The 14,341-nt window shown below is 63.7% G+C and overlaps 1 protein-coding gene across 1 annotated transcript in view; it reads right to left on the reverse strand.

Annotated features, from left to right (window-relative positions):
* The window catches only part of HSF1 (heat shock transcription factor 1), a 54,518-nt gene that overhangs the window by 14,064 nt on the left and 26,113 nt on the right, over positions 1 to 14,341 (reverse strand). The window contains exons 5-7 of the mRNA XM_080582293.1: positions 3,352 to 3,427; positions 2,899 to 2,960; positions 1,436 to 1,532 (exon numbers count right to left, since the gene is read on the reverse strand). Of these exons, the coding sequence (XP_080438419.1) occupies positions 1,436 to 1,532; positions 2,899 to 2,960; positions 3,352 to 3,427 (235 nt within the window). The remainder of the gene's footprint in view (positions 1 to 1,435; positions 1,533 to 2,898; positions 2,961 to 3,351; positions 3,428 to 14,341) is intronic.

A 14,341-nucleotide genomic window follows, 5' to 3' on the forward strand; every position in this document is an offset into this window, starting at 1 on the left:
CGCTCCCGTGGCATTGCGGCGGGGTCTGTGCAGTGCCAGGGGCTGTGCGGTGTCACGGCAGGGTCTGTGTGGTGCCAGGGTCTGTGCAGTGTCATGGCAGGGTTTGAGCAGTGTTACAGCAGGGTTTGTGCAGTGTCAGGATTTGTGCAATGTCACGGCAGGGTCTGTGCGGTGCCAAGGTTTGTGCACTGTCCCGGCACGGTTTGTGCAGTGTCAGGGTCTGTGCGGTGTCAGGGTTTGCTGCAGGCACGCTGCAGCTGCCAGGTCCGAGGGAAACGCCAGCCCCGTTGACCCACCTCCCTCCGACGGGCCAGGCTGACGCGGGCCAGGAGCGAGAAGCCTGCAGCTCGTCCCAGCGAGGACTCGGGGCCAGCACTGAGGGGTCTGGAAGAGGCTCCCTGTGATCTTTGGCCCCTGAACGGTCACGGGGAGCAGCACACCAAAAGGTGCACGGAAGGACAGGAGAGCAAAGACAAAACCTCGGCGTTCATCGGGACCCAGCAGCAGTTTGCAGGGCAGCCCGGAGCATGCGGACAGACTCCTCCTGTGCAGCCACATCACCGTGCCCCTGAGACTGCGTGCTGCTGGTGCACGGGCTGGGAGCCCTTCAGCCACCGCAGCGCGGCCAGGGCTCGAGCAACACCCACATCAGCGCTGAGCTCTATCTGATGAGGTGCCGCACAGCCGTACCTCGGTGGGAGCCGTTCCTGCGAGGGCTGCCTGGCTTTGCTCCGCGCCCCCCACCTCGCCCCCGGGTCACAGCCCAGCTCCGGTCACGGGCACCCTGTGCTGCTGCTGCTGGCCGCTGCCCCCGCCTGGCTCCGACCCGCAGCGCCCTGCCTGTCTGGCAGCAGGCTGCTTGCGGGGAATAGCGCTAATTGCACACGGTCAGGTTAATTAGCCAATGGGAGCAATTGCTCAGCAAGGGCCGGCTGACATCAGGTGCGTTTTGTGGCAAACCAAAGCCAAGCCCGAGCCAGCAGACGTAAGCTAAGCGATGCTGCCCTTCGACCCGTCTCTGCTGCCGGCCGCATTCCGACAACCCTCGCTCGTCTGCGACCGAGCGCGTGGCCCCTCACGACCCAGAGGCACCGGGTTCTGAGCGCGGGGGTTGATGCCCCGCGCCCGTCGGCATTTGGGTAACGCCCTTAGCAAACGCTCGAACTCCTGCTGAGCCCCGAAGGGTCGGGCAGTGGGACCGGCACACCCGTGTGTAGGTCTTCCCAGCCGAGCCGCCCCGTCCTGCTCCACCAGCCGGCAGCTCGCTCCGTTAGCTAGGGCAGATCCGGGCCACCCAGAGGTGCCGTGCTGCACGAAGCTGAGTGGCCACGACCAGACGTGGTGGTACATGGGTGGGAGCAGCCGGGCCCTCCCCGGGAAGCCGTGTCCCCGTGTCCCCGTCCCCCCCCTGCGGCCGGGCGCGCGGTGCACTTACTGCGTACGGGGACGAGCCGTGGACGTGCTCCAGGGAGTACTGGCGACTGTATTTCGGCATGGAATGTGCTGAACTGCTGTCGTTCAACATCAGGGGGCTGCAAAAGAATCCCAAACACCACAGGGGTCACTGCGCTGCCAGCCCCAGCCTCTGGCACCTCCCGGCCCCAGCCCAGACCACCCCCAGCCCCACAGTGTGCACAGCCCGTGGGGCCAGGGCACCCTGGGGGGGATGTGGCCCCAGGGGCGGCCACCTCCGTGGAGCAGAGCGGGCGGCCCAGCGACACGCAGCCAGCCCCCACGGGCAGCCCCTCGGCTGGCTTTGCAACCCTGTCGAGCAGAAACGCAAAGCCTCAGGCCTCGGAGTGCTCCCGCGTAGTCCTGGGTCACCTCCTCTGCGGGGCTGCGCTGCCCGCGTGCCGCCTGGCTGCCCCACGGACAGGTTTCTCGTGGTCAGCTGCGGCACGAGCACTGCTGTGGCTCTGTTCTGCACCCGAGCACTGCGGAGAGACGCTCCCCTTACGGGATAAATCATCTGGGCACGTCTCGGACGCGATGGCAGAACAAACCGCTACCTTCATTAATAACAATCAAGCCTGCTGTGGCGGTGCCTGCCATATGGCGCGGCTGGGCACGGCTCGCACACAAAGGGGCAGCCCCGCAGCCAGCCGGGCAGCACAGGGCGAGAGGGGCAGGGGCAGCACGGGGGACCCGGCCCTCCGTGTGTGACACCAAGCGCAAAAACTCAGGTGGGTGAGGAGGTGGGTGAGGAGCCTGTCCACAGGCCGGGACCAAATGGGGCCTGTTGTGGTGGAGTGTCGGAGGAGAGGCAACGGGAGAGCCGCCTCTAAAAGCTCTTGGTAAGTGACTGCTGCTGGGACAGAATTGTGATCCTGGGACAAAAGTAACGACTGACTGGCCCAGAGCGATGAACCCAGCAATGTTTTTAACCTCTTGGGGCACTTAAGTACTGGACAGGCCCCCAGTGCAACCAGCAAGGGGCAAAACAATCCACAGCACGTCTGAGGCCGGGCTTGGTTAGTTTGTGGGGATGTCAGCAGCCTCCGACAGCAGGAGGCTGGCCTCGGTGGTGCAGTGGTTCCCTTCGGTATAACGACCAAAACACCGTGACAGTGCCAAGGCACCGCTCCGGCAGTGCGAGATCCCCGCCCTCGCTGTGCGCTGCCGTTTCGCAGAGCGCAGGGGTTAGGGACGAAGTATGTTCTGCATGGGCTTATGTGGCCTGGCTCGCAAACCCTTCTTGGCGTCAGTCGCATAGCAGTGTTAGCTGGTTCTGGCCGGAGCAAGAACTTGAAGGCTCACATGATCCCAATGACCGCTGTCCAGTCCTACCCCACTGGCAAGGCTGCTACAGAAGGCAGAGATCTGGGGGACCCACTCTGCTGATCCTCTCTTTATTCTCAGACAGGGAATCTTTATCTGGATGTAGAAATGCAGACTTACATCTTCCTCTTCACCCCAAGAATACGGTTGGATTGCACCAATGAAATCAAAAACTGGATAAGCTGTGAGGAGAAAAAAGGCAACCCGTTAGGAGGCGTGCCGCGGCCGCGATTAACCCACGGGCGGCAGCGGCTCCCGGGGACCGCTCGGCTCAGAGCAGAGCCGGAGCAGGGCTCGGTGGAAGCAGCGCTGGCTGTAACGCCCGGCACAGCGGGGAAGGCTGGGGTGAAACTGGACGCGGCAGCCAGCTGAACGCCGTGCCGCAGTGCCGCCAGCCCCAGGCCAGCCTCTCCCAGTGGCTTTCCAGAATCTCACGGTATCACAAGAAAAGGCAGCGGTCGAAATGGTTTGTAACCAGAACAAATACCGCTGCCCTCCAGCGACCCGTGAGCGCCCAGCCTGGCGTCACCGCGAACGCGGACAGAGCGGCGTCCCGACCTCGCTGGGGTTTACCTTATTGACAACTTTCTGCTGCTGAGCGTGCTTCTGCCTCAAGCTGGCTACCTCCCTCCACAGCGCCTCGTTCTCGCTGCAAGAGAAGAAAAGGCCAGCTGAGAACAAACGCGGCCTCTCAGGCAGAGCAAATGAAGCCCGGGGTAAGTCGGCAAATCCGCAGCAGGGGATTTGCCGCCATCTCCAGACACGGGCTCATTTACAGCCTCCCGGGGCCGCGGGTGAAATGTCGCTCATTAACTTTGCTGTGCCGCGATGTCAGCCCACGGAGCCCCGGGAGCAGCCTCGCGCACAGGGGCAGGGACGCGGGGCCGTGCCCAGCGCGCGGCGCGCAGCTGCTGGGAGCCATTAGCGTGCCCCTGCGGGAAGGGCCTGGGGGGCAGGCGAGCTCCGTGCCCTGATGCGGCCCGGGCGTGCGGGGCGGGCACGATCCCGACCCAGCTCCTCCAGAGGCGCGAGGGGGAAGCCGCCGAGGCCCCGACCGACACCGGGCTGCCTGGCGGAGCTGCGCCCCTCCGGTTCCCACCAGCAACCCCCCAGCTCCACACGGTTTTTTCGAGCTCCGAATCTGAGTTTTCTACGCCCGTAAATGAGAAGAGCAAGGACTGGCTTTGTGCGTTCTGTGAACGCAAGAGGCAGCGGAGAACTCAGCGATAAACCTGCGTTATTTCCTCTTGTTCACGAAGCTCCTCCGGACCCACGGTGCTCGTACACGACGTGGTTTAAGCCGTACGCCTGTGGGGCCGCAGCGCTGCTGTGCTCCCCGTACAGGCAGGGACTGCGAGCGAGCCAGGCACGTGGAGCCCTCCTCGGCCCCGCTCTGTGTGCAGGTCGCTGCCCAGGCTGCGGGCGCCCTTGCAGGGTTTCCTTGCAGGCCTTCACCTCGGCAGGGCTCGGCCACGCAGCCACAGCCCGGAGGGGTCGGGCGCCCCCCTGGGGGCTGCAGGGCACCGGCGCAGGACGGCACCGGTGCAGAAGCTCACCTGGGAACGGGTCAGGCCCCGTTTGCCCAACGACAGGGTGGGCAAAACTCAGAATGGGAAAGCTCTCCTGGGGCCAGAGGTGGCCACAAAGATGCCCAGGGCTGGAGCAGCTCCGCCGTGGGACCGGCTGAGGGCTGGGGGTGCTGGGCCTGGGCAGGGGAAGGCTCCGGGGGCACCCCCCGGCGGGCTGCGGTGCCCAAGGGGGCCGCAGGAGAGCCGGGGGGGGCCCTTTGTGGGGACGGGATGGGGGGTAATGGCCTGGAGCTCACAGAGGGTGGGGGGAGGTGGGAAATAAGGCAGAAATTCTGCCCCGAGGGTGGTGAGGCCCTGGGCCAGGCTGCCCAGAGGGGCTGAGGGAGCCCGAGGCCGGGCTGGGGGGGGTCGTGCCCCTGGTGGGGGCTGGAGCAGGGAAGACTTCAAGGCCCAGACCCTGCCCAGACCCCGTGGTTCTGTGAAACCCCCCCAAGGCTTCTCAGAACAGGCTGCAGCTCGCAGGTGAGTCAAATGCAGCTCCTCAGCGGGGGCAGCGCTCGGGGCAGCGCTCGGGGCAGTGTTTGGGGCAGCCCAGGCCCAGAGGCTGCAGTGAGGAGTGCTCGGGGCTTTCGGGGCGCTCGGTGCTTTCGGGGCGCTCCTGGCGGCACCGTGACAGCCCGGGTGCGCGCGAGGGCCGCGGGCCGGGGAGCAGCCGCCGTGCCGAGGGCGCAGCTGCCGCTTACCTCAGCTGCGGCCCCGCTCCCCGCGCGCCGGCCGCCAATTACGGTCGGGGAGGATGGCTGCTCCGCGCCCCGCGGGGCCTCGCGCCGTAAATTAGCCCGGCTCGCCCCGGCGCAGGCCACCTGAACACCCCGAGCCGCCCGGGGACGGGGGGGGGCCGCGCACCCACCGGGACCAGCCTCGGGGAGGAGACGCGGCCCCGCACCGCGCCAGGCGGAGAAAGCAGGCGGCGGGGCGGCCGGCCCCCGAAGGGTTAAGCCGATGTGGGAGCAGCAGCGAAGGCTTTAATACTTTCTTTAGCACGCTGGTTTACGAGGCGATTAAACGCCGGCGAGGAGTTTACAAGGGCCGGCTTCAAACGTTTCATTTCAGGAGTTATTACAGAGCCGCGCAGCGCCGGGCTCCTGCAATATTTCACGGCGCGGCGGCAGCCGGCCCCGCTCCGCACCTGCCGCTCTTAAACCGCTGCTCCCGGGGGGAGCGCGGCCGCCGGAGACCCGGGGGACACGCGGCCCCCCCCCTGAAACCCCCAACCCTCCCCCGGGACCCTCGGCCAGCCCCGGCGGCGCGGGGGCCGGGCTGCGGCGGGAGCAGCGCCGTTATCGCGGTATCGCAGGAGGGTGCGGGTGGGGGGCACCTCGCGGATCAGCTGCCCGCGGCCCCCCCGCGCCGCCTCCGTTATCTCCGGCGGCCAGGAGAGCCGCTCGTTTATCACCGCCCCGAGCCGGGCCCTCAGGAGCAGCCTTTAGAGGAGCGTTAATTAGCGGGCGCGCTGAGGAGCAGGGCTGTCACCCGCCGCCCAGATAAAGCACGCTCCGGGTAAAGCCGCGCCTGGGTTCCCGGCGAGCGATCCCTGAAACAAGTGAGGGTTTGCCACCCGGCGCTTTGCAGTTTGAAGGCGATGCACTCCTGCAAGCTCCCGCCCTCACCGGGGCTGTGCCGCTACCCGGCCTCTCTCTCAAAACCCAGCTCCTGGACGCAGGCAGTTCCCGGAGGAATTCATCCGCCCTCCTCTGCCCGAGGGTGAGCTCCGGCGCCCAGCTGCGGCGAGGATCCCGCGGCCGCGCTCAGCGACAGCGGGCGTGGAAAAAAGCTGTGTTCCAGTTTGTACCTCTGCTGCTGCGGAGGTCTGAACCCAGGGCACTCACGCTAACACATGCACAGCTTTCGGCCGCAGCACGCGACCGTGACCACACGTGAACGCGCTCGGCGGGCACGGAGCTCGCAGCGGAGCTCTGCTCTACCCGACGCTATTTCCGTCTCACGCCGCAAGGCTTAGGAGTGGCACTGCAGCGATGGGTTCCTTCATCGGGCGCTACGTCCCTGTTCCGCACTTCAGACAGCGGTGCACAGAAAACAGAGCCGGACTGGGACTGAGCAAACCCAGCAGGACTTGAAGGGCCCGGTCGTGTCCCTGCTCGCGTGGAAGCAAAAGGGCAAACGCCTTCACGCAGGCCTGGCGTGAGGGCACGCGACAGGCCCGCAGCAAAGATCAGGGTCGTGGATGCCGCGGCCTCACCCAAATTCCAGGTGAGGCTGGCTCTTTGCCAACCCAAACGTACGCCGAAGCCCCCTCACACACAGACACAGCCCTCCTCCCCTCCTCCCGCAGCCTGCATTCTCCAGCAGCACGGTGCCGGCACCGCCAGCCCCACGTCCTCGCGGTCCCACGCGCCGCGGAGCCCTGCCCCGGGGCTGCTACGGCTCACGCGTGGGGACAGAGGGCAGAAAGCCCAGAGCTCGCGGCGGGGCTGGCGCAGGGGAGCTGCAGCGGTCCCTGCCAACCTCAGCCCCAGCCCCGGGCTGGTTGTGGCAGTGGAAACGAGCGAGAGCAAAGCCTTGCGGCAGGCGAATGCAAAGCCAACGCGTACCGAAAGGGCAGCCCCGCGCCACTGCGTGCGGCTCGCCAGGAGCTGGTGGCACCGCAGACAAGCGGGTCTGTGCGGGCAGCGACCGGCCCGGCCGCAGCGGAGCCAGAACACAAAGCGAAGGCGAACAGGCAGCAACTGCTCCTCTCCCTGCTGACTTGAGGCCGGAGGTATCAGCTGAAGTCAGCAGCTGGCAGATTCAGCGCAAACAAAAGGCCACGGCTCCCCAGGCAGACTGTAATTGAGATGCAGAACTCCGCGGCGGGATCCCAGGGGTCGCGGGACAAAGTCACGCAAGAAAAACAAATCCGCCGGGGAGCGTTACGAGGGCAGCGCTGCCACCTCGGGCCGGCCCGAACCGCAGGGCGGCTGCCGGGTGCTCCAGCAGCGCCCGCCTCGCTCCTCTCCCCCTGCCTCGCTCCTCTCCCCCCGCCTCGCTCCTCTCCATTCCTGCCGTGCGCTCGCAGCCTCGGCAGGCAGGCAGAGCTTTGGTTCCACACCCGTCCAGTTCTGAGCCCTTACTCTATCCCCAGGTAACTTCTGCTCGCAGTTGAGTCCCAGCTCGAGCCCTTCCCGTGGCACCTCGTCACCCCTCTTTGCCCAAACCAACGTTCGAGCCATTGCTCCGTGTCCAACACGGGAGCCACCAGTCCCCGCCGCTAAGGGAGCAGCGGTCCCGATGCCTCGCAGTGCTGCCTCTACGAGGGCTGCAGCACCCGGGGAAGGGGCTCGGGGCAGGGCCGGGGCTCGGGGCAGGGCCAGCGTTGCGCCAGGGACCCGTCCGCGCGGGAGGAGGCGCTGAGCGGAGCCGCGATGCTCGCGGTGCCAGCTGTCCGGAGGCAGGAAGCAGCTGGTTCTCAGCTCGCACTAAATCAGCTACCGGGCTAAAGAGCTATTTCCAGTCCTGGCTCCGGTACGATCAATCTTCGTCTCCAGCAGTGCCACCTCTGGGTCTGCAAATGGCTTGCGCGCCAGTCTGGAAGCAGCTGAGAGAGACGCGCCGTTAATGACCGCCCCGACCAGCGGAGATCATCTGCATTCTGCTGACTAAACGAGGATGCAAACCACGCGCATCTATCAAAAACCTATCAGCGCCGCTGCTCCTTTCTTTTCACCATCACAGCGAGCTTCCAGCAGAACGCAGCACTTCGCCTCCGCAGGCAGCCGGCTGCAGGCGACGACGGAGCGCAGGCGCAGGTGTCGCAGGCCGCGGAGGCGGCCACAGCAGCCCCGGGCATCGCCCGTTTCCCCAAGCCCAAGCCACCCAAGCAGCAAGGGGCGGCGATACCCGCGCACGACAAACATCCAGCTCCCAGGCTGCGTAAAGCATCAGGCCCAAGACGCGGGAGCGGGGTCTGAGACGCGGCCAGTTCCCAGCCCCGAGCACCGCGAGGTCCTGCCTGAGATCAGCGCCCCGGCACCGAGTGCCCAGCGTGCCCGGCACAAAGCAGGTTTTTGTTGCTTCTCAGCACAAGGAGAGAGCAAGATGACCCGAGCTTAGAAGGCAGCCCGACCTGCCCCCCAAAATAGCATCACTGTCTGTGATCCTTACTTCCTCACCCCTTCTCACTCTGCTGTTACCCGCTGCACCCGCAGCAAGCCACAGTTCCCTGTGCTGCACCACCGGGGGTGTGACCAGCAGGGGAGGGAGGTGACTGTCCCCCCCACTCTGCCCTCGTGAGGCCCCACCAGGAGTGCTGCCTCCAGGTTTGGGGCCCCCGGCACCAGAAGGATGTGGGGCTGTTAGAGCGGGCCCAGAGGAGGGCAACAGAGATGATCAGGGGCTGGAGCACCTCTCCTAGGAAGAAAGGCTTGGACAGCTGGGGATGTTCAGCCCGGAGAAGAGAAGGCTCCGGGGAGACTTCCCTGAGACCTTTCAATACTTAAAGGGTCTTCTAAAAAAGACAGAGAAGGACCCTTTACTCGGGTAGATAATGATAGGACAAGGGGGAACAATCTTCAACTAAAAGAGGGGAGATTTAGACCAGACATTAGGAGGAAATTCGTTGCTCAGAGGCTGGTGAGGCACTGGAACAGGTTGCCCAGAGAAGCTGTGGATGCCCCAGCCCTGTGGGTGTTCAAGGGCAGCCTGGATGGGGCCTTGGCCAGCCTGGTCTGGTGGGTGGCATCCCTGCCCATGGCAGGGGGCTGGGGTTAGATGGTCCTCAAGGTCCCTCCCAAGGCGAGCCCTTCTGATACGGTTCTGTGATCACAGCCTCCTGGTGCACAGGCACGATCTGCGCCGCAGGAGCTCAGCACAGGAGGTAGGAATTCTGCTCCTCGCCCTGTTGCTAACTCCTTCCGTACGTCTGTCAAAGTTTCAGCAGCTGGATATCTGACAGGTAGATCTATTACGCTCCTACCTACTCCACATTTTGAATTAATTAATGCTGTAGAACCCACAGAAGAGGCGCACGTAATCTGTGAGGTCCCGGAGAACTCCAGGAGAAAGCTCGGACGCCTCTTGCTGCAGAACAATGGTTTTCATCACTGCCCAGCCAGGATTTCATCTCAATTTTCAGGGAAAACATCTCGAAAGAACTCAGGGGCATGCTGCAAACTGTTCAGGGGAACCTCTGTCCCGGGGCGGGCTCAGAAGAAGAGCCGGTCCCACCGGGACGCCTCGTGCAGAACCGGCCGCGGCGCGCTCCCAGCAGGGAAGGGCCGCGCTCGCCACGCAGGACAGCGAAGCCGTTCTGCTCAGCCCAGCGCCACGGCTCCCAGCGCTGCAGAAACCAGGGCACTTTCCCAGAAGGGTGACAAAGGCGCTTTCAGCATGATCGGTGTCCTAATAATGGTGACTTGCTCACTGATCCTGGGGTCTCACAGAGGTGGATGTGGTCTCGTACCAGCTCACCTTTTAAAATAAACTCTGCCCGTGACAGGACATCCAGGGGGCCCCAGGGGAGAGCCCACCCTCCTGCGTCAGTAAGGACACGACTCCTGAGCTCACGGTCCAGGTAATGAGCTTGGGCCTGGGGCCTCACCGTGTGACCCTCAAGCAGCCAGCGGCTCTCGGACTGAGCGAGCTCCGCGCGGAGCCGCTCCTGCACCCCACGGAGCTGTTCAGGAGCGGGGCCGCAGAAGCCGGTCCGCACGGCCTAACCCACGAGGGGCAGGCGGCTCTCTCCAGCCTCGCACAGGGGGTTACGCCGCGCAGGTGAGCAAACGCCCGAGGGCCCTCTGGTGACCTAGCACAGCACAGACACGGCCAGTCAGCACCCTGCGCACGGGGAGCGGCTCGCATAGCTACACGCACCTGTAAAGCCGGCCGAGGCTGTGCTGAGCTGTACGCACCCGGCCACGCGCCTCCAGCGCGGCTCTGACGCCTTGCCTGGCCCCTCAGTGACTACTTGGAGCCCCTCGGCCCTCCTGAGACCACTTGGAGCCCCTCGGTCCCCCTGAGACCACTTGGAGCCCCTCGGCCCTCCTGCGACTACTCGGACCCGCACCGCAGCAGAATCCGTTTCCTTACCGCGCTGCTCCGATCCGTTTCAGATGAGCACGGACACAGAAAACCGAATGCCGTTTTTAACTGTTCTCTGCCTGTCTCCTGAAAAGCAGAGGCTCAAGAGAAAAGCAGACCAGTGCAGTGCTGCTGGAGTGAAGGCCGCCGAATGGTGAAGCGGCCTCCTCCTCCCGGCCTCCTGGCACAGCCTGGGGCACCGCCCCGCCAGAAGCACCGCAAGTCTCCAAATGGCTCCTGCGGGCACTCCAGAAAAGCAAACCGGCGAGGGCGAGGCCCGGAGGATAGGACGGCAGGCAGGAAGGACACAGAGGACGTCGGGCCTCCGCGGCCCGGAGGCACCTGCAGGTGCTGAGCAGGCACCGGAGCCCACGGCGAAGGGGCAGACGTCCCTGCGGGCGGCGCGCGAGGACCGGCCTGCAGGCCGCCTGCACCACCGGCAGGCTTAGGGATGGTTGGGCTGAGTTATTTTAACACCGGCATCCCAGACCGTGGTGGTAATTAATTTCAGATTGAGATCACCGCGCTGAAAAACGAGTACTCCACAGGTCTTTAACCCGTGGTTTGGAATGACCAATAAAATTGACTTCAGATGATCTCAAGCAGTGACTAAGCTCATAAAAAGCAGCAGCGTAGATAAAACACACAGATCCCACATCGTACTCAGCGTTACAAGCCATCGAAGCAGTTTTAAGATCAAGCTGATGGTTGACTCGGAGCCAGCGCAGGTCCCCCGGGAGCAGGCTGACATGCGGAGGCCCCGGTCTGCAACAGCTGGAGCCCGCGCCACCGCTGCACGGGGAGGCCATAAAGCACCCCGTTACGGCTGTCCAATTCAGAGGTCATAAAAGCACGGACCGCAGCCTCGGCACAAGGCTGGAAGAGCCAACAAAATCCGTGCCGTTAGACAAAAAGAACAGCACGCCTGCCGTTAGTCCGGGTGGAAGCTGTCACAGGGTCCGGCCCTTTCTCTCTGCAGCATTTTGCCTGCAACGAAGGTGAGAGGCGGCCGGCTCCGCGCACGCAGCTCCCCTTTTTGGCTCCGGGGAAAATCTTATTTACGCCCACGCAGCCCTCCTTCCGTGAGACGGGGCTGAGGGGTAACCGAGTTCCAGGGCCTCGTTTCGCTGCCTCTGCAAAGCTCCAGCCCCTCTGTTCTGAACGCTTCGAGCCCAAGCGCTCCCCAGCGCCAGCTCCTGACTCGTGCGATCCCCCCCTTCAGCGCGGGGAGCCCCTGCTGCACAAACCAAGGCATCGCCAGGCTTCGAGGGTTACCGCAGCTCTTCCAGAAGCCCGCGCCTTGACGGTGACGTCTCATTCCCAAACCTGAACCAGGACGGTGCCGTTACTCAACTCCGTGCGCTGCACTCTCACGTATTTTGAAAAGGAAATTCAGCAGCAAAGTAAAATCGCGAGTTGTTATTTCCGGATGGGTACCAGTGGGCTGAGAAGCGGAGCCCCCGCAAAGCCGCCTGACGCAGACGCTCGGTAAGAGCGCTGCAACCATCCTACCACCGCTTCTCCCCAAAGGAGAAGAGAGCAAGGCTCCTTCCCCCCAGGGACGAGAGGCTCCTTCGTCCCGTCCTCACCCCAGCGGACCGACCTGGTGCACAGACCCCCGGTGCCTCCGGAGCGCCTTTAACAGGGGTCCAGCCCCACGGGCTGCCGACAGCAACTGCAGGCAGCCCGGTGCCGTCCGTGGCTTTGCCCCAAAGCAGCAGAGGAAGCACCCGATCGGCTGGGAGCTGCAGCAGGGCAGCCCCACCAGGAGACCAAGCCACCCGGAGGCGCGGGGAGCTGGCACAGTTTGCTAACTGGGCAGGATGGCGACGGGCAGCACTTGCCAGCTCTGGTCCCTGTGAAGCACCTCGGATCACGACTGGGTGCTGTGGGGAGGTAAAGGTCAAGGCTGCCCGTAAACAGGCTCGCGTGCACAACACACAAAAGCCTAAAACTTGGTTCGAGCGCGAAGGGCAGAGCGAGCGGCAGCGCAGGCGCCGCAGAGCAGCACGGACACCCCAGCTCCCCTCGCACCGACCGTGCGCAGCGCACGAGGTCTTGTGGGCTCATAAAGCGGGGTGTAAAACACCGAAAATATCTGGCCAGCGATTTCACAAAAGATCTTCTTACAGGTTTTACGTCTTCGCTGCGCAGCCTGGGCCCCACTTTTTCCGCGCCAGCTACGGCAGAGACGCGGAACAACGCAGCCGCGCTCCCGGAGCTGCTGAGGGGAGGTGAAGAGAGAAGCGGGGCTGTGAGGCCGGGGCCCGAGCGCCGCGCAGTTACTCATCTCCCAGACGATTTCAAGCGGCTTTTAACCAGAGCGCCTCGGTCCCCGAAGGTGGGAGGGCTTCCATTAATGAGGCACGGTGACTAAACTTGGCTATCACCTCGTTGGCTTCGTTATGTCCTAGCTCAGCTTTTCTCTCACCTAACACCGATGGATTCAATCTTTTCAACAAATGTTCTAATGCAAACTCTATCCCCTCAGGTCGGTGTCAAACGATAATATATGTGTTGCTTTTGGAACCCTGAAACCATAAAGAAAGTTACACAGGTCAAAATTATTTGCTATGATTTACGGGGGGTTTGCATACGGTAAACTAATTCTGGTGAAGAGGAATTACACTGCGAAAGGCCAAGTCCTTGTGTCTGTTTAGATTTATTTTTACCCAGAGAAATTTTAACTTTTAAATTCTGTTAGCAACTGGGGCCTTGTAAAAGCGGCGGGGCCTTGTAAACAGAGCCCGGCCGGGAGGAAGTGCTCTCAGCGTCCCGCGGCAGAGCTCCGCGCGCCAAGCCAACGCCAACGCAGTCCCTGAGGGAGCCGTGGAGAAAAGCGATAAAAACAGGTGCAGACACCACGGCTCGCTCGCTGCTCTCAACAATCTGTTTAAGATTAAACTTACGGATACGCTCCAGCTCCCCCGGGACTCGAGCAGAGCCGAGGAACCAGCAGGAAGCGGCGCGCTGCCCGCCTCGCTGTCCTGCCCGCGAGGGCAGCGGCCGGGAGCTCCCGCGGGGTGGGCGCCGCGCCCTGCAGGGCTCTGCTCCTTCCTCCCCGCAAAGCAGAGTCTGGGAACGAGCATTTTGGCAGATGGTGACGTTGTCCCCGCTCGGGCTGCTGCCTCGGCCTCGCCACCCTCCCCGTGCGGCGCGCCACCAGTCTCGCTTCGCTCTGCGTCGACGCTGGCGATCGCTGCGGCGCTGCGGGGTAACACCCCGGCGGCACCAGAAGCCGCTCCGCACCGCTCAGCCCTACAGCAGCCACGCACCTATAAAAGATGCCCGAGTGTCTTTCCAGGCTGGTTAAGGTGCTGGAGCCTGGGTGCCGCCACGCTGAAACTCCCCAGCAGAGCCGCAGGCGGGTTGCGGGAGACGGGGAGCTGCGGCAGGACCTGAGCGGGCTGGGGCGGAGGGCATCACGCTGGCGCACGCCGCTTAGCGCCGGGCAGCGCGCGTGGCACCGCGAGAGCCAGCCCTAACTGCAGTCGTCAGTTAGAAACCTACACAGCTCTACGTTTAAAAGCCCAGAAGGAAACATTTGGCTGACACGAGTCACAGCTTCAGAAGCTAAGAAAGCAGAACGGAAGCCAAAAGCAACTGCAGAAATTCCAGGTCAGTAACCTGCTCAAATTTGAGCGTAATTAATAACCACTGCTCGCCTGCGGACACCTCGGGACGAGAACTGCCTCCCCGACGAAGGACAGAGCTCGAGCGGACGCCTTCCCCCACGCCGCTGGAGCCGGGCCTCCGGTCATTTCTCCCGAGCTGGCCTCCCGTGGCTTTCCAAACTCGAAAATGCTGAGAAGTAAAAGCACTGGGAAACAGGAAAGACACCGAGAGTAACGCTCTCCGCACAGAAATCCTCACGTGAGAAGAAGCTGTCGGTAAATGAAGCGTGACAGCTGCGCAGCACCGCTCAACAGCGGGGTCATTCACTGAAGTCAACCCGCTAA

This window comes from Anser brachyrhynchus (genome assembly GCF_964034855.1).
Source record: "Anser brachyrhynchus genome assembly, chromosome: 2".
Classification (NCBI taxonomy): Eukaryota; Metazoa; Chordata; class Aves; order Anseriformes; family Anatidae; genus Anser; species Anser brachyrhynchus.